This window comes from Gymnodraco acuticeps, unplaced genomic scaffold (assembly GCF_902827175.1).
Source record: "Gymnodraco acuticeps unplaced genomic scaffold, fGymAcu1.1, whole genome shotgun sequence".
NCBI lineage: Eukaryota > Metazoa > Chordata > Actinopteri > Perciformes > Bathydraconidae > Gymnodraco > Gymnodraco acuticeps.
The window spans coordinates 180,001-199,057 of record NW_022989876.1 but is presented as its reverse complement, the minus strand read 5'-3'; the positions used below and the strand labels follow the sequence as shown (position 1 = coordinate 199,057).

The window sequence follows — 19,057 nt, the reverse complement described above, 5'->3', positions numbered from 1 at the left end:
TAGAGAAGAGGATTAGGGCTAGGGCCACGTGAACATTTTCTACAGATCGGAAGAAATAAAGTTCTGACAGAAAAGATTTCGATTCTGATAAAAATTCCAAATTATGAAAAAAATTCAAAATTCAGAGAAAAATTCTGAATTTTGCTGAAAGGTGAAAATTCTGATAAAAGTCAAAATTACGAGAGAAAAAAAGGCAAAATTCTGAAAAGGTCAAAATCGTGAGAAAGAAAAACAGATGATCTAAAAAAATGTGATTCTGAAATTCTGAAAAAAGTAAAGCAATATTCTGTTCGATGCCTTTATTCTCAGATCTAAAAAATAAGGCCCTATTCCTCCGTATTTTCACAGGGCCACATAAAAACCCAAAATATATACATATGTGGATGTGTCAGAAATAACATTATGACTAGATTTATTTTCAACTGGTGGCACTAAAGCTATCACCTTCACTGCTCTGAGTCTTCTTCAGCTTGCTCACCTGGCATCAATCACTCCTCATACTCTCACAGGACAACGTCATTGAAGGTCTCTCCTGAAGATGCGTTTTGCACACTCCTCTGGAACAGATATCCGAAACACACACACACACACACTGCGAACTCACACACCTTTATGTCCGCGTGCCCCCTGCAGAGGAGAAAGAGCAACTCCTCCCTTATTACGCAGTGTGGTGCATTTGAAACCACCCACCTATACCCTCTACACCTGCGCCAACACCTAATTATGAATGAAAGCAGTCATTATTATAATAAATATTGATCATTTATGCACACAGACTTGTATTTTCTAGTTTGTTGAAATGTTACTGAAAGCAGATACTGCCACCATGTGGTTGAAGCTGAAATACTGAGTGACCTTATTATTCTCAAGTTCATATTCGTATATAATTATATATTTTTGGAAGAATTATTTACTGTTATTGTTTTCAGGGACTTCATGAACTGGGTCACTTCAAGGATTAAAATGAGCTGGTGTTTAATTGTCTCCTCTCACTGTCTCCTTTCCCATGGGTCTACAGCACATGTGTCAAACTCAAGGCCCGGGGGCCAAATCAGGCCCTTGGTGGATTTAATTTCGGCCCGCAGGATAATTTCTAATTACTATTAGATCTGGCCCGCCGATATATTGCACGCACACCTTCACTCCATCCTGAGGGTCTCCTCAGCTCAGAGCCCAAACATTGATGAACTTGCACCCAAGATGAGATGCCAAGTATCTGGCTTGAGCTAGCATCACAGAGCAGCACACTGAGTTTACATGGATGTTTCCTTCTGCACTATTTTTCTTGTGCCAACAGGGCATGTTTGAGGGAAATTCTTTTTTTGAAGCTGTTGTTGGCCTGAGGGAAAATGTAATCATAAGAAATGACTCTGGAAAAGCTGCAGATAGAGCCATAAGAAATGAATGCAACTGATTATTTAATGTTTAATGTTGTAGGCAATCATTTAAGCTTTGTTAGTTCCAGGTTTAATATGTGCAATAAGTTTATTTCAATAAGTTCTGCAAAAAACATTGAACCAGTCTTGCCTTCGACTAGTAACGATTTTTTTATTTTGGCCCACTGTGTATTTGAGTTTGACACTCCTGTGTACAGCCTTGGGTATTGCTGCTATCTCTCTTAAGGCGGGGGCAGCTTGGGCGCATTGTTGTTGCCAGTCTATGACAGCGCACAAGCCGCCATGAGGTAGTTTACTGTTCAGGGACGAAGGTTCCCTGGCGCACATTCTTTTCTATGGACAACAGCTCTAGTTAGATTCAGGGTCCATATTGCTTTAGTCCAGTGTTTCTCAAAGTGGGGGGCATGACAGGGGAGGCGCGAGAGACCAGGAGAAACATTTTTTTTTTTTTAAATAATAATTTGAAAAATGATTGATTCGAAAATAATATGCTACAGTACAGTACAAATACGTCTGGGTCTCTGTGTTTCAGAGAGAGAGAGAGAGAGAGAGAGAGAGAGAGAGAGAGAGAGAGAGAGAGAGAGAGAGAGAGAGAGAGAGAGAGAGAGAGAGAGCACCAGTACCGGAGATCGTTGTTGTTAGCTTCTGGTGCTAGCGAGCTACGCTAACGGATATAAGGAGCTTTTTCAACAACCTCTTGTCAGACTGGGGGGCTCAGTGAATTAAAGGACTCTCTCAGTGGCCAGGTCTCAAACGTTTTGTTCACGATTACTGTAAACAATTATTTCCGTGGCACACGTTTATTCTTTCACACACAGTGACGTCACGAGCTACCCACAATGCAACACGCGCCATGTAAATATATATAAATGCGCCATTTTCCTGGAGGTGCTAATATCCTGGAAGTGCAAATATAAACAGCTAGCTAACGTAGCCAGGCAGAGCGCAGTAGGTTTTTTTTCTGAATTAACGACCGAAGAAATCGCTGCATGTCTTCGGATTACATCTCTGGACTTGAGGGGTGTGCTCTAGGTCGTTACCAGCGTAAACTAGAGCTGTGTGGGTTGTCGGATTGCCCTTACAGACTGCCTGCAGATGTATGGAAAAACGACAGTGGCCTTCATCGATTTTGGCTGCATCTACGTCTAATTTCTGGAAACACCAGGTGAATACCCCACTTGTCACAATAATATTATCATGCCAATGCATATATGTGGTATTTTAGAGTTGACTAGATATTGATTAAGGCAATAGACTGATATTCAGTACAGGAAGCATAGCAATACCTAGACGGTGTACGGGTGCTTGCACCTCGCGTAAAACGGCGCAGACCGGAAGTACGGTGTCGCGCTCGGCCCAATACCCGTATGTGTGTGTGAAAGAATATGATCATCATAGTTATAAAAAATAAGAGAATAAATGAAAAACAGGTATGAAATACTATATGACAGTGAAAAAAGAATACAGTTTAAAAGGGGAGTGATTTGTAAAATATCCATAAAGAAAAAGTAAATCTGTTTACAGTTCTGTTTCAAATGGGTGTTGAGAGAGGTATCCATAGGTCTCTACATTTTGCTCTCAAAGTGCACCAGATTGATAATTTTAACTTCAAAATGTAAAAAAAAATCTTCCCGGGGGAGCTTGCCCCTGGACCCCCCTAGAGGATGGGGTCCACTCCCCACTTATAAAAAACAGCACTTTACCCCTGCTTACACCTATATGCCGTGAGCTGATTATCGAGCCTTCATTGTAACAGTCGCGGGTACGTTGTGCATTTGCGTGAGGAATGTTGCAGTAGAAAATTCCACTGTAGCGACCGGTACATTAATGGAAACCCTAAATGTTTGTGCACCCTCTATGAAACGTCAAGCTACCCCACAGCACCCAAAAATAAATCTCTGGCGCCGCCACTGAGCTTTGAAGAAATCTGCAGTGCAAAACAGGCTCATTGCAGTCACTCATGCTGTGATGAGACTTTTTGGCAAATATCAGCATTTTCTTTCTTTTCATTTTTTTGCACAGATTGCAAAGTATTATAATTTATTGTTCTAGCAAAGGGATTGCACAATTGTATTTTTTTTTTTGTTGACCACACAGACTTATGGAGCATTGTTTTATTATCACTGTTCTAGTTAGGGTTAGGTTAGGGTCTGTTCTTTGTAAAGGAATGCTCACGTTCATATTGACGTATTTTAATAAATGTTAACTTGGTCCATTACGTGACTATTTGTGTTGGGGGGGGGGACCCGACTTTTTTTTTTCTCTGACAGAAAGTTTGAGAACCACTGCTTTAGTCTCACTGATGAAGAATGTTGATTATTACACTCCGAACTAGTTAAGACCTCGAGCTACAGAAAGAGTTCTTCAGAATTGGTTTGGCACACAGGTCGTGACACACCACCTGTCTCGTCAACTCTCCGGCCGTAACTCCAAATAAACCACCAGCGTTTGCCATCAAAGCTCCAGCTCTCCTCGTGCCTCTCTGAGTCCTGTTTCCAATTGCTTCAGAAGTTTCCCCAACATGATGTGTACATTTCCACTTAGTGTGTCTGTGTTGCATGCGAGAGGCTTATGTTAAATTAATTATTTTAATAAGTTACACATTTCAGATGATATGATTCCCAACAAATCTATTACATCAAATGTTCTGCCATTTAAAAAACAAACGATGTAAATACCAATCTAGTCCTTTACATGAAATTTAATTTTCAGTTTGTGCCGTTATAACTGCAGGACAGAATGAAACACTGAGGAGAACTTCAACAGTTTGTGAAAGCTTTATTTGTCAGAACTGCACAGACCCACATTCACAAAGTATTAAAAGAAAATTCACTGTTCCTTCTTACTAAAAAAAAAAATGTAATGACAATACGCAGTGAGTGTTTTATTAGTATCAAATCATTAACCTTATTCAGATACATTTGTTCCTGCTCAACTAAACGCCCCACAGGCCGAGGCCGCAGATAAAATAAGTAAAACGGAGACGCAGAGGTCCTGATTCAGCACGAATGAATGATCATTAAACAAGAAATAAAACACAATGCCGTTCACACAACAGGTCAGTGAACGCAACAACGTGTCAGAATCACAGTTTCACGGCAATGCCAGGAGCTCACGTTACACACAAAAAACACGCATGAACATTTTCAGGGAGTAATGAATCCCTGCTAACGTCTGAACGCACAGGGGGGTGGATGGAATCAAACATGGCCGACGGAGAATCAGTGTTTTCTGTCGTTCTGGATTTCATCAAATTAGGAGAGGATTTCAAAAAAGGGCGGGAATTTCAGGTTTCCTGTGGAAGCACATCCAAACTAACAAAAAGAGCCAATGATTAAAAATAAAGATAAAGACACGCCCTCTACAGGCCTGTGGAGAGAGTCTGTTTCATGCCCCCTCCCTCAGTGTTTGCTGTCAGCGGAGGCGGAGCGGGAACGTGAGCGAGATCTGGAACGAGAGCGGGACTGTTTGTTAGGAACCGGCGCCGGGGGGGAGCGAGATCTTGGGGCCGGAGAACGGGATCTGGGGGGGGGAGTGCGAGATCTCGGGGCGGGAGAACGGGATCTGGGTGTAGGAGAACGGGATCTGGGAGGGGGAGAACGAGATCTCGGGGCGGGAGAACGGGATCTGGGAGGGGGAGAGCGAGATCTTGGGGCGGGAGAACGGGAATGGCGGGCGGGAGAGCGGGATCGGCGGGGGGCAGAACGAGAACGGGACCTGGAGCGGGACTTGGACCTGGAGGGGGATCTTCCGGAGGCTCGGCCCCCGCCCGACGCCTTCTTCTCCGGGGTTCGGCTCATGGAGCGAGAACGGGATCGGCTCCTGGAGCGATTGCGGCTCCTGGAGCGGGACTTGGAGCGAGAGTAGCTGCGGGAACGGGAACGGCTCTTACTGTGACTGCAGGGGGAGGAGAGAAAAGAACATTATTAATAAATATAATTTATTTAACTTGATTCTTTAAAAAAAAAAAGAAGCAACTTATTGGCTATTCCTCTCGTTTTCATATCTAAATCCGTATGTGTTTAAAATTCAAAATACCTAAAGCAGAACTTTTTATATTTTGGTTTCTAAATTGCAACTTAAAAGGTCACTATCATGCTATTTCTAGGCAATAGCATAGGTCTCAGATATATAAAAAACATGTCTAGGAAGTGTTTTGCTCAAAATACCAAACGGATCACCCATTCTAGCCATGCCTCATATCCCTCTATTTCACTTCCTGTTTCAAAAGTGCTGATTTGGGGGCCGAGCTCATGCTGGAACCGGCAGCTACTGTCTAAACTAAATGCTGCCGTGATGAAACGCCATATCATGGATTATCAAGGATTATCTCTGAAACAGTTTGGAGCTCAAAGGCTTTCTCTCTTGCCGGTTATACCACAAGGTGAGTTCCTTTTTACTTCCTGCTTCTTCACACACATGCTCTCCAGTACAGGTTAGCTCTGAGTGTTAGCGATGCTAATGTAAACACCGACCATATTACATACAAAACAGTCGGGCATTGTTTCTGATAGCAACGTTTCTGATTGGGCCGTGGGTCCACATTTCAGATATTACGTCATATCGGCCGGAAATCTGGATCAGCTCCGTTGTTCCCCGTTTTTAGAGATTTGGGTACGGAGGAAAAGTGAGGGTTTTATTTTCTGACGCTGCGTGAGTTCCCTGACACACCGGGGACACATCTTTATGTATAAAAGACATCAAAAAGTGCATTTTGCATGATAGGTCCCCTTTAAGTGCTATAGTGAAAAATAACATTTACAAATTATTCTTTGCATTGAATACAATTTAAACGGACTCGCTTATTTGACCGATTGAGTTTTTTTTATCATGATTATCAAATGCTTAGCTAGCGTATGGTTTGCGACAAAAATATATATAACATATTTGTTTAATATCTTTGGTTCACATGAGTTAAATGTTTGGATAAGTGCAGAATATTAATATACTCCAACAAAAAAAAAAAGTTTGATTTCACAACATTTTAGGCACATCCCTAACATTTAAAAGATATGTTATAATAAGTAACTTTCTAAACATTTAACCATCAGGCTGACCTCTAACCCTTCACTAAAAATGCTTAAAGAGAAACTGACCTCCTGCTGTCCTCAAAGATCTTGAGCTTGCGCCCGTTCAGGTCTGAGCCGTCCAGTTTGGAGATGGCGTTCTTCATGTCGCTGCGTGAGGCAAACTCCACCACTCTGAGGGGACACGGGAGAAACATTAGGAACAAACTCTTAGCGATATTTAATGTTTTAAAAAACCGAGGAGGAGAAACTCACCCTTCATTTTTGTTGGGCCTGTGAGCGTCCACAAAGGTTACTTCACCTGCTTTTCTCATCAGGTCTTTGAGGTCCTGTGTAAAGCATAAAGCAGGATTAAACAGGCAGAATAAACACTTTAGAGAGTTAGAGATCCGTCTCTGACCTGCAGGAGAAAGGAGCAGCAAACAGTGAAACTGAGTTTTCTAAAGCTCTGACGTACGTCTCATCCCAGTGGCGGTAACATAAAGAGAAAGCTTTGTGTCGCCTGGAACTGATTTTATTGGCTCCATCAAAGAAACAAAGTCAACTCCATAGAGAGACGCCTGACAGGTAACAGCAGCTTAATGTTTACATTTTTATCAAAACCCATGTATTTTTGCATTCATTATTGCGTCTGGGTATATGAGATAAGCCCGTGTATTTATTGGAGGTCGTTAAAATAGTACTCTAGGTAAATCAAAGGGCTGTACCAAAGGTTTTTTGTGTTCGTTTGACTGTTGATGTAATCCCCACCCCCCAAAATAAATAAATGACTCTTGTTAGGCTATCCTACATATTATACATGTGAAAACTTCTATAACCAAATAAATTCATCTTCCAGGAAATCTGCCTCCCACTTTGAAAACATCTGTTCTTATCCTTATGTGTAACTGTGCAAAAATGCCAACAGAAACAATAACTAGTTATGCAAAAAAAGCAGCATAGTAATCAAAATCTGATTTTGAATGTCACGTTATAAACGAAACGTCAAACTCTTCAGTACAGCCCTGGTGAGAGGACCAGATATTGGTCATGTGACCTAAAGATTTGGCTCTGCAGTCCTAAAGTGTTCACATGTTTTGAGCATCTACTCCCCCCAGAACCACCCGACCCTGAACAAACCCAATCACATGAGTTTATGCTACTTACCGCTCCAAACCCAGGGAGATATTAGCATAGAGCCACTTGTCCAAATAGCAAATGGGAACCAATGCAGTGTTAAGCCTTTGAGAAACGACCTCGGCCTTGACCCAGCATCCGGCCTCCAAAAGCAAGGACCCACCAGACCAGAGAGCAAGTAGGGGGAGGGGTGTTTGCCCGACCCAACACCCCCCCAGCTCCATCAGCAACAGAAAAAGACCCAAACGAGAGAGTGTAGGGGGGGGGGTGCCAGCCCACAGAACCTCCAGACTGTGGCTACGGACCTCCTAAGGCTACCGTATCCTGCGCTAGACCACCAGCCAAGACTTTAGACCGGCGGCAACTGCGTGTAAGGAGAGGCACCAAATGGACACTATTCAGAAAAACAACCAGGAGAGGGCGCTACACACTTCTCACGCCTCCGAGGAGGGTGTGCATTCACCTCTGAGATATAGATTTAAATAAGGAAACTAAAGAGTGCTGCATCCTAAAACCCGGAAGTAAACTCTTTCCGGTTCCTTCGACAAAAAGCAATGCAATTTCTCCATAGGATTTTGGAAAATAGCTGGAAATAAGGTCTGTGATTGACACACTTAAGAGCCAGATCACGTTTTGTTCAGCCGGATAATATCCACATGTCTACCCTACTCTTATAATCATAAATCTGTCGATCATAAATCTATCGAGAGATTTATGATTCGAAAATGATAGACATGTGGATATTATCCGGCTGAACAAAACGTGATATGTCTCTTCAAATTTGTGTCAACCACAGATCTTAATTCAAGCTATTTTCCTAAATCCTATGGAGAAATGGCATTGCTTTTTGTCGAAGGAACCGGAAGTGGTAAAATGCTAACTTACTTCTGGGTTTTAGGATGCGTCACTCTATATATCAGAGAAGACTTTACAAAAAAACAAAACTGTTTTGGAATCCCTAGCTGTTAGCTTTTGTCTGGGAAAAATAGTAAGTAGGTGAAGTCAAAAATAAAAAGCCTGGGGGGGTTCTATAACTATCTATTGGGGTTCTTTCTTGCCTTTATTTTATCCGTCTAGGGAAGGGACGATATGAACATTTTATGAACTTAAAAATATTAAAGTAACTAAATTACAATCATAGTTTCTTAAAATTGCAATACAAGTTTACTGGACAAACCGTCCCCTTATATTTATTAAGAAAAATCATAAATATTTTTAAAAAAGGGTAATAAATTCTAAATTCTTAAAATGATATCAAATAATATTAGAAAAATATTGCAGCTTAAAGTGTAATTTAAAAAAATCTAAATATGGGTAAGTGGCCATAACTAAAAATATTGCAGCTATAAAATAACTGAATACGATGATCAAAAAGGTTGCATGAACAAAGGTTATATATATATAATTTAAAAAAAGATTATAAAAGTGTTAGTCTGGTTTTTTTTCATTATAATTTTTGCATTTTCAAATCTGCTTCGCCTCGTTACTTGAGAGGGTAAACGAAACTTTACATGTGATAAAATCCCATATCGCCCCATTCCTAAATCTGACTTCAGATAAAATTGACCCGGCCCAATCAAATGAAAGCTGCTAAGTTTAATTAATAAAAAAACATTACATTACAGGTTGATACATATACAGTTTAATAAGGTCTGTAATCAGATACATGAGAAGGTTCCGTGCTCTCTTACCTGCCAGCTGATTCTGGAGGAGAGGTTCTCCACTATGAGCCTGTGGTCCGTCCGCACTGGAGGGCCATACCTATCCAGTCTACACAAACCAACACAAAAGCCTTTAATACGATTACATAATAATAACAAACCTTTCTTATTTTATCCTCACAACACAAACACTTGATTATACCCATGAATCAAATATATTTTATGTTAAAAGTTTCCCTGACACCTGAATTAACAGAATATTTCACTTTTCAATAACTGAAACTCTTCCCTGGTTAATCAAGGTGTGAGGAAGCTATTTTTCAAGCTAACATACCTGGAACCACTGCTGCGAGATTGGCGGTAGCCGCCGCCTCCTCCACCCCCGCCACCACCACCGCCGCCTCCACCTCCTCCCCCTCCACCACCACCGTTACGGTCACTGCCACCACCGAACCGACCCCCCATTCCTCCGGGACCGCCACCTCTTCCTCTCCGGGAGCGAGCGTGCTCGATAGTGACCCTGAACACAAGATTTTTTTTTATTCTTAGGACAATATAATCGGATGAATAACAAACAATATATTTCCAATAGGTTTATGGGGTAGATGACTTCTTGAAGTGCTACCATTTGTCCAAGTACCAACCATTTAGTCTGTGTGAACATGTTCAAGTATGAAGCTTAAGTAAGTTTTACCTTTCACTGCACAACTCTTTGCCGTTCAACTCGTACACGGCATCATCTGCATCTCTGTGGTCATCAAACTCCTGAGAAAACAACAAAAAGTTATTTTTCACTCTGGGAAAACATGATCAGGACTCTTTGATCTGCAGCTTGTTGTTGGGCCACTCACCACAAAGCCAAATCCATTCTTCAGATTGATTTCCCGGATCCGTCCGTATCCTTTGAAGAACTTCTCCACGTCTCGCTCTCTGGCGTGCGGGCTCAAGCGGCCGATAAAGACGCGACATCCACTCATTGTCATCTGGGGAGAAGGAAAAACAGAAGACCAGGTAAATATTTAACCAGAATAGAGATGAGAATTATGTTGACTTTATAATAGAGATCCAAAGTACAATCTTGAGCAGCAAAAGGTGAATTACTGATCCATTTGTGAACACTCTTATTTCATGCAAAGGATTCAAGGAGTTTCACATTAAGCCATGTCGAAACTGAAAATTCAAGCGAAACTGAGAAAACCTTAACTAGATCAAAGACAAATGATATGCAAACTCTGGTGAAACCAGTTATACTAGTATTTACTTTAAAACGGCACTTTTACTGTCTTTTTAAAGGCCTCTGTGATCTCACAAGCTGAAACTTACCTCCCCCAACATTTAAACTTAAGCCACTCAATTGTATTACCATTGTGGATTGTTTGGCTTTGTTAGTGAAGTTATGCAAATCTGCATATTTTAATAGAATTTGTCTGTCAAATGTTTAATCTAGTAGCCTGTAAAACAAGTCTCTAGCAAAATAAAGTACAAGTTATAAATCACAAAAGCCATACAATAATTTGCATCAACAAGAACACCATTATGTTCACAGTAGTTGGACCAGCACAGAGTTACATGTTCAGAGGTAGTACTGTAATCTAGGTAAACAAACAAAGGTTCTCAAATAATGTGTCTTCCCCGGTTGATAAATAGACTAAGTGGACAACGTATAAACACATTTTCTCCATCAACCCTAAACTGGGCACCTTTCTTCCTAGATAAAACTAAATGCAGCATAATGAAAGTATTTGGTGTCTATGAACTTAAAAGTTGAACACATCTGCCGTGTAGACGTGTACAATGCACATTATCATTAACACAATTACCGTTGAATCTTCTTTTTCAAAACTCCTGACAACTGAGTGATGGTCGTTGTGATCTAAAAATGTAAAAAGTAATCACTGTAAATTAACAGATCACAATTGTATACAATTTGTTGGGGCATTGCGGTGGTTAAACAATACAAAAGAATACCATCAATATATAAATGAATAATACGCCTCAGCAAAACATAATGAAACGTTAGATACATCAAATAACTAGTCGTTTCAATACATCTAATAGTAACTAATTAACAATATTCACGAACGGTTGAACCATCACTTGGGCCCAACTTTAGCTGCTAATGTATACATGTAGAAAACGTTACTAAAATGATCGTTTGCATTCCACCTTAAATAATGCTTCGTTGGAAATAACAAATGTACTGAGATGGAAACTACCAAATATTCTCCTAAATTAGCTGCATAGCATTGAGCTAAAACAGGCATTTTTTGCAATTCAAACTTAGCTTTTCGTTGCATGTTTGGGTAACCCAACAGCACCTAAATAAATCATATCGCAGTCGAACAAAATTACCATTTAGATAAATATACACCTCGTCTATAATGTGATCATGTACCGTAAGATACATCAAATGAGCAATGTCTTATTAACGATAGGTTGAATCATCACTTGGGCCCAACTTTTTGCGGCTAATTTAGTCCTTAACTACTAAAATACACGTTGAAACCGTTACTAAATTATACTTTAAAATGCTCAACTACACCTTGAATAACGCGTCTTTTGAAATAAGAAATGTGTAGAGCTGAAATATATTGCCCAATGTAGTCCTAAATTAACTGTTTAGCATTGCTTTAAAACAGGCCATGTTTACACAGGCTAATAAAAGATGCTAGCTGTTAGCTCGCCTCGAGGTGGACTTCTCTTAGCTTCATGCTAGTTAGCCACCGACCGTTAGGTTACAAAAGACACAATTTAACCGTTAAAAGCAAACATATCCCCACTGTTAGTTAATTGTAAGAAACATATAATTATTTAACAGCATTTCAATGTGATTCTTACCCAGAATTGGTCTCTGGTTGTCGCTGTTTTAGATGCTTTCGTTCCTGCAGCTTCAACTTTAACTGATTCGTTTCCAGTGTGCGTCGAGCGACTTTATCAAAATGGCGAGAGATACGAGAGTCGAAAGAGGAGAGAACCGGAAGTGACGTGTTCAGGTTGTCAGGGTTGAGTTTTTATTTTGTATAGGTTGAACTGTATTTATTTTTTGTGAAAAAGTAAACGTTTTGTAATCAAAATAAGTATTAGCATCAACATATACTTAACGTATAAGTTAAAGTGGTCATTGTACATTTTGGTCAATTTCAGAATAATATATATGATATGTTTTATAATGATTGATCAATAAAGTGTTCTCAAAGCTGGTAAAGGTGCAGCTAGATTGAATGACTTTGTATACTGCAGGGTAGCTTGTGAATTTACTCCAGGTGGAACTACAGTCTGATTTAACACTTGATTATATTTCACATCATTCATCCAGATCTGTAAATTAACTAAAGGTGTTAAATACGTGGAGCAAAAGTACACCATCTACCTCTGAGTAGTGGAGTAGGCTAGAAGTACAACGTAGGCTAGCATAACATGGAAATACTCAAGTAAAGAACAAGTATCTAAAAGTTGTACTTAAGTACAGTACTTGAGTAAATCTATTTAGTAACTTTACTCCACTGAAGTTTACCACTTTTGTGTTGTTCTAATCAACATTACAGGTTGTTTTCACTCATTACATAGGAATGAACCGCAGCATTTTTGTTAAATATGAAAAAATAAGTGAAAATGTTCCCAAGATTTTGAGAAAAGCCAGAATTCCGAGATCATAGTCAAAAATATTCCAAAGGGAAAAAAATGATCAGAAGATATATTTATTTTGTTCACAATTCTGATATTAACGTCAGAACTCAACATTTGTTTAACTGTGCTTTTAACATCCCAATGTCCCTATGTACTGTTGTCTCCATGATACCTTCCATCAGATTAAGTTAGGTAGTGCTTTAATTTGGAAAAACCTCCAAGAGTTTCGCCCCGACCCTCGCTCCAATGAGTGTTTGACCATTTAGTATTAAAGGTAAAAAGCGAAAAGGCCATTTGAAACGATAATATCAAACAATATATATAAATCATAGACATTTATCATAAGTCTTGTTTAATTATATATAATGTCACTGTAACTTTATTTTCGAGTTTAAATTCACGCCTAGCTGCTAAATGTTCTCAGACAGACAAGGGTGTAGACTTGACCATTTGTCAGGTAATTATCATATGGATCATCTTAGGTTTGTAATTAGCATGTATGCAAGTTTCGCCTGTCTGGCCAACATTTCAATGGCCTGTAATGTACATTCCCTGCTGAGACCCCCCTTTTGTCTTTTTCCTGTATTAAGTGCTTGTTTTTCTGTTGTTTCTGTAACAGGGTCAGATCTTGGTGCTATCTACTAGAGCTGGAAATATGATTGATTCTGTTAAATGCTATAACTCTTTATTAAACAACACAACTTCGGTTTAAGCTTGTATATTTGTTCTTTCCTTACCAGAAGTCGGTGATTACGTGTGGCATTTCCACCACAATATATATATATATATATATATATATATGCATTTAGTATTAAAGGTCCCATGTCATGGCCATTTCTACTGATCATAATTCCATTGTTGAGGTCTACTAGAATAGATTTAAATTGTGCAATTTTCCAAAATCACATTGGTTTCTCATAAAGCATCTCTGTATAGTATGTGTATTCACTCTGTTCTAAACGGCTTGTTGGAGCTCCTGCCCCCCCTCCCCCTATGAGCCCAGTGGCCGTCTGCGAGACAGCGAGACACAGAGAAACCAGCCCGAACACACACACACACACACACACACACACACACACACACACACACACACACACACACACACACACACACACACACACACACACACACACACACACACCACACACACACACACACACACACACACACACACACACACACACACACACACACACACACACACACACACACACACACACACACACACACACCCGCAGCCTGGCTGGGAGTTTGTGTGTGTGCTCACACACCGACTGCAGCCTCGCCGCGTCCCGCCGTCTCAGGGAGGAGAAATCGGCAGAGCTGCAGCTGAGAAAAGATTGAGTGTGTGTGTGAGGAAGTAGGGGACTTAACGTAACGGCTCCACGGGTTGGTCCATTTTGACCAATCCACGGAGGGGTCGTCGTTACGTCACTTGGTTCCCGGAAGAAAAAAATTGAAAAAGAAAATCCCCAACGAGTGTTCTGGGGCAGCAGAGACAGGTATTTTCTGTGTTAGAGTTTTTCTCGCTACAGGGTGTACTTTGAGGGTTTGTGACTTTGCAGACCGTTTACATGTAGAAAAACCTTCATAACACACAAGGGGACGGGTAATAACCGGAGAAGCATGACATGGGACCTTTAATACAGTTTATATCTACTTTTTTGTATTTGTATATATGAAGTTTTCCCATATTGTAGGCCTCAACACAATAATCAAAACATGTTCTTTGTTATTCTGGCCCTTTATTCTAGCACTATATCATCATTCTTTAAATGGCCTTGGGTTAGGAAAAACAGAGTCAGGGTTGATCCAGAAAATAATACCGGTCCGTTCTGTGTAAAGACTTTGAGCATGGATCTCTGTCAACTCAAAATATACAAAAAATATACGAACAAAATACGCTTGGTGCAATGTAAGACGACATCAAAGTATAAATAAATATAGCTTATTTAAAATCATGGAGGAGAAGTCTGATTTCCTTCCTGCGAGAGGGATTAAAATCACGTATGAGCTGCTTCACTGAGCGTTTGCATTTCAGAATAAAGACATTAATACAAAATGACATTGTAATCACTACCAGGGGGGATAATAATCATTCATGTGTTTTTTACCTGCATGTCTGATACAAAAACAATTTTTACAATTAATTATATGAGATCATATGTTCCCTTAACGAGGATCTGAACTTATCAAAGTGATATTTAAAAGTCTGTTGAATCTAATTAAAATGTATTCAGTTTAAATACGTAATAAAATATGATCTTAAAGGAATGAGTTTGACATTTTGGGAGATTCACTGTCTTGTTTTCTTGCCAAGAGTAAGATAATGAGTTTGATACCACTCTCTACTGAGAGATACATATATAGTTAAAAGCTGCTTAGCTTAGCATAAAGAATGGTAACAGATGGAAAGTGCTAGCCTCTCTAAAGTATTTTACACTTTTTGTCAGGGTTAAGCTAACAAGGTAAGAAAATGCCCTTTTCTGTTTTATATCATAATAAAGTGAATATCTTTGGACATTTAAAGACATCACCTGAGACTCTGAGAAACTTGGATTGACATGTTACACTATGTTCTGATATTTTATAGATAAATAATACAAAGTTATTCATAATAAAATGTGTGTTGGTAGGTGGACTTTGTTAGCAGGTTCTCTCTGTTTGCAGTTTTTATGCGAAGCTAGCCCAGTGTTGGCTACATACACTCTGCAAGAAAGCCATGCAGTGAATTTCCCAAAGTGTAGACGCCATTACTTTTACAATGGTCAGGTCAGTTCACCCTAAAGTAAAAAAAACAAAAACAAACATTTTCCTCTAACTTGAAAACATAAAATCCTACTTTTAAGCTTTTCAAAGGTTGATTTAAGACATGTTTTATTACCAGTAAAAGCCTTTAGGCCGCAGGACCCTGTTACATGAAATATAGATTGATCAATTGAACAACAGGTAAAAGGAAAAATAAATACTTTTGGGTTATGGGAACTGTGATTTAAAGGACAATACTGATAAAGTCTCAGGTTTCAGTGTTATTGTTGGAAAAGGTGAACAGCAGTATCACAGAGGAACATTTCCCGGGTGTAAATTGACATTTCCATATCCTGAAAATTAACGCACCGTTATCATATAAAGACCATTTGTATATAAAAGCGTAGACAAAAGTTGTACTGCATCACAAAGTCAATTATAGTCCTTGTAGCAGCTTCTCTTTGTGTCTGATGTTCTGAACAGTTCCCCTGATTGGTGATGACTGTCCCCGTTTGTTGGTTTAAAAACAGAAATACTTGAATCTGTAATCAGAAATGTGGCGACCAGCATTGCCAGTTGTACAATAACTCTCATATTTCTATGTGTTGGGGAATAATTTGCCCTGCATGTCCTCCTTCGCCCTCTGACGCAGCTGACCAGCCTTGAGCAGCCGTTATCTCCCTTAAGGAGGGGCTGCCCTAGCAAGTTGTTGATGTTACCAGTTTGTGACCGGGCAACTTTCGGTCAGAGATAGTTATTGTTGTGGGACACCTGGAACACATCCTCCTCGGGATGGAGATGACCTCGAGCCATAAGCGACAACAAATGTGATTCAATGTCCTCAGCTGTTTAGTCTCTCTATTGAAGAATGTTGATTATTACACTCTGAACTAGTTAAAACCTGGAGCTACAGGAGGGCTCTTCAGAACTGATTGTGGCATCTCAACCGTGTGGTCAACTCGTGGCCCGTGACATGTCTTGTGAATTCTCCGGCCGAAGCTCCAAATAAACCGTCAGTGTTTGTCATCAAAGCTCCAGCTCTCCTCGTGTCTCTGAGTCCTGACTCCCATTGCTTCAGAAGTTTCCCCCACACTATGTTTTATGTACTTTTTTTCAATAATCTTGCCTTTTGTACATTTTGCTTGAAATTAGAACTCTGCAACGTTACATTTCTTAAAGTTATACAATCACAGCCATTTGTTCTCGTGGTTAACAATCATTTTCTTAAAAATACAATAACATCATCTTGTCGTAAAGTATGGTAAGGACCTTGATAATCTTTTACGTTTTTCGAATTATAGGATATAACATATTACATTTAAAATTCTTGGCCCCCACTTGTGTAAGTATGGGGGGGATCATGGTAATTTTTACGTTTTCGACTTATTGTCCAATATACGGATATATCGTCAATAATCTTTATATCATCGAACTGTATAGCTCAATCATTTTCTGTTATCAACTAATAGTACAATTTACGGATACCACCGCGACCCTTTTTACATTTGGGATTCATCATATAATAATCTTGCTTTCTGTACAATCAATAATGCCAAAAAGTGCCATCATGTACGATCAATTTGTGACATTCACGGTTAAAGTCAGGACCAGCTTGATAAAATAATGTCATTTCTACGTCTGTCTTTACGCATCTTTTCTCACGGGACTCATTTCGAGCCAATCATGGGTCAAAAGTGTTTTTTGTCAAATGTACACATATTGGTCCTCGTGGTTATGATTTGCGTACGATCATATCCCCATTTCTAAGCCTCCAGGACGATAGTCTAACATTCCCTCTCTGGCAACGCTGGTTATTTGTACGTTCTTGTGAATTCCTTCAACATGCAACATCAGCTTGTGACTTATCCGACCGGCCCACCTCGGTACCGCAAGTAAATACCGCTAGTAAATACCACAAGTAAGTACCGAGAGTAAATTGGCAACGGTGGGGGGGGGGGGTAAGCTAGTGACTTATCCGACCGGCCCACATCGTCCGACCGGCCCACTTCAGTACCAGCCCATCGGGATTCGTCCCAAACATCCCGATGGCCAGTCCGCCACTGAGTTCAACGTTAACGCTGTGATTTCCACTGAAAGAGATATCAGCTGAAGGCCACAGAGAGGTTATCAAGGACTTATTGGAGTTATGCAGATTCGGAGGTCTAGTCGTTCTACAAAAGCAGCTCTGAAGGCTTACGGGAGCAAGGCTGACAGAGGTTTAACAGTTTGTGGAAAAAGAGCCGAATAGTTACAAAGTTCAGATCTACAAGAGTCCGAGGAAGAGTTTGCTATCCTGTCGTACAGAGGTCTTAAATCCCAGTGTTATGAGTCTTTCCTTTGAGGACCATCGGTCTGAGGTCAGCTGGTTGTTCGATCCCACTAAATCCCCTCTGAGCGTCTGAGGGTGTTTCAGACCCTGGTGTGGCGGCAGCTGTAGTTGTCGGTGGGGGACGAAGGGTCCTCGTCGCTGGACTCACGGTGCTCCTCTCTGTGGAGGCTGATGTGGGTCTGCAGGGCGGCGGGGGTCAGCCACTCCTTGGGGAGGCAGCTCTGCAGGAAGGGGATGCAGGAGGAGAAGTAGGCGAGGCGGTTCACCCAGCGCGGGGTCTCACGCCCACACAGCAGCTGAGGAACAGAGAATATGTGGATGGGAAACAAGATGTCTCTGTTTTATTTTATACAGATTTGAGAGACATGTGAAAACTAGAATTTCACAAGTAAACAACTACTTTTTTCTAGGTTACGCTACGCACAATAATAACGTTATTGAGTTATTGCACGATGTATATGACATTTCAATTATTGACTAATCTTTTGAGATATGGACATGACACCCCAATTTTTACGATATTGAATAAACGTACAACATATAAACATGGCCTGAATAATAAGCAGAAATGAAGTATTATGATAATTGATATATTAATCATAATTGTAAAATGCTTTATATTGTGTTATAAATCAACATGAATATTTATGAGTGCTTTTAAGCAGATTATGTGTTTGTTTGTACACAACTAAAACTTTGAATCAATCATTTTAATTCTGTGTTTTTATGCGAATAACCTGTTTAGATGACACTAACAACATAAAAAAACATTTAAACTTCACTCTAACTTCAGGAGGGTTTTAATTATTTGTTGGGACAGAGGTAAAGTTAGAGTGGAGCCTGATTATAATTCTTTAGATTTGCGCTTTAGACTGAAAAGTCTTCTGTGTAATTGACTTACTCTGCCCTGTTCTGTATGTTATAGTTCCCTATCACTGCGTGCATGTAGAATCAGAAGCGTATGTGTTCTCTGACCTCGGACAGCGAGGAGGAGAAGTGGTTGCAGTTTTTGTGCATCAGGTGGTACGCGTTGCCTTTGAACTCTCTGCCCATCTCTTCCATGACCTTATTCATGTCGTCCTCCGCGAAGTCCGTGGTGCCCAGAACTATGGCCTCCCTGTGGAAGAGCACATTCACCAGCATTAAATACCT

At 40.2% G+C, this 19,057-nt stretch overlaps 2 protein-coding genes across 3 annotated transcripts in view; both read right to left on the bottom strand.

The window, feature by feature from the left end:
- Positions 1-4,158: 4,158 nt before the first annotated feature.
- Positions 4,159-12,284, bottom strand: srsf5a (serine and arginine rich splicing factor 5a). 2 transcript variants are annotated; one of them, XM_034197776.1, is made up of 9 exons: positions 12,040-12,284; positions 11,022-11,074; positions 10,053-10,184; positions 9,896-9,966; positions 9,536-9,721; positions 9,232-9,310; positions 6,680-6,753; positions 6,494-6,598; positions 4,159-5,294 (listed from the first exon to the last, which is right to left on the bottom strand). In XM_034197776.1, the coding sequence occupies exons 3-9, from the start codon at positions 10,182-10,184 to the stop codon at positions 4,799-4,801; spliced, it is 1,143 nt and encodes a 380-aa protein (XP_034053667.1). In that variant the 5' UTR covers positions 11,022-11,074; positions 12,040-12,284; the 3' UTR covers positions 4,159-4,798. The 2 variants fall into 2 exon arrangements, with proteins under 2 accessions (XP_034053667.1, XP_034053677.1); XM_034197786.1 differs by lacking the exon at positions 11,022-11,074 and having other exon boundaries at positions 12,040-12,172.
- Positions 12,285-15,683: 3,399 nt separating this feature from the next.
- The window catches only part of LOC117533830 (deubiquitinase DESI2), a 10,323-nt gene continuing 6,949 nt past the window's right edge, over positions 15,684-19,057 (bottom strand). Inside the window, exons 4-5 of the mRNA XM_034197797.1 lie at positions 18,881-19,022; positions 15,684-18,201 (exon numbers count right to left, since the gene is read on the bottom strand). Of these exons, the coding sequence (XP_034053688.1) occupies positions 17,986-18,201; positions 18,881-19,022 (358 nt within the window). The 3' untranslated portion in view covers positions 15,684-17,985. The remainder of the gene's footprint in view (positions 18,202-18,880; positions 19,023-19,057) is intronic.

What these genes read in the sequence shown, in the direction of transcription:
- srsf5a (XM_034197776.1), bottom strand. Translation starts at nt 10,184, where the DNA reads ATGACAATGAGTGGATGTCGCGTCTTTATCGGCCGCTTGAGCCCGCAC. An exon ending in TCTCGCAGCAGTGGTTCCAG is followed by an intron (nt 9,311 to 9,535) that starts GTATGTTAGCTT and finishes TGGTTTGTGTAG; the next exon opens with ACTGGATAGGTATGGCCCTC. An exon ending in ATCTTTGAGGACAGCAGGAG is followed by an intron (nt 5,295 to 6,493) that starts GTCAGTTTCTCT and finishes CTCCCCCTGCAG; the next exon opens with TCACAGTAAGAGCCGTTCCC.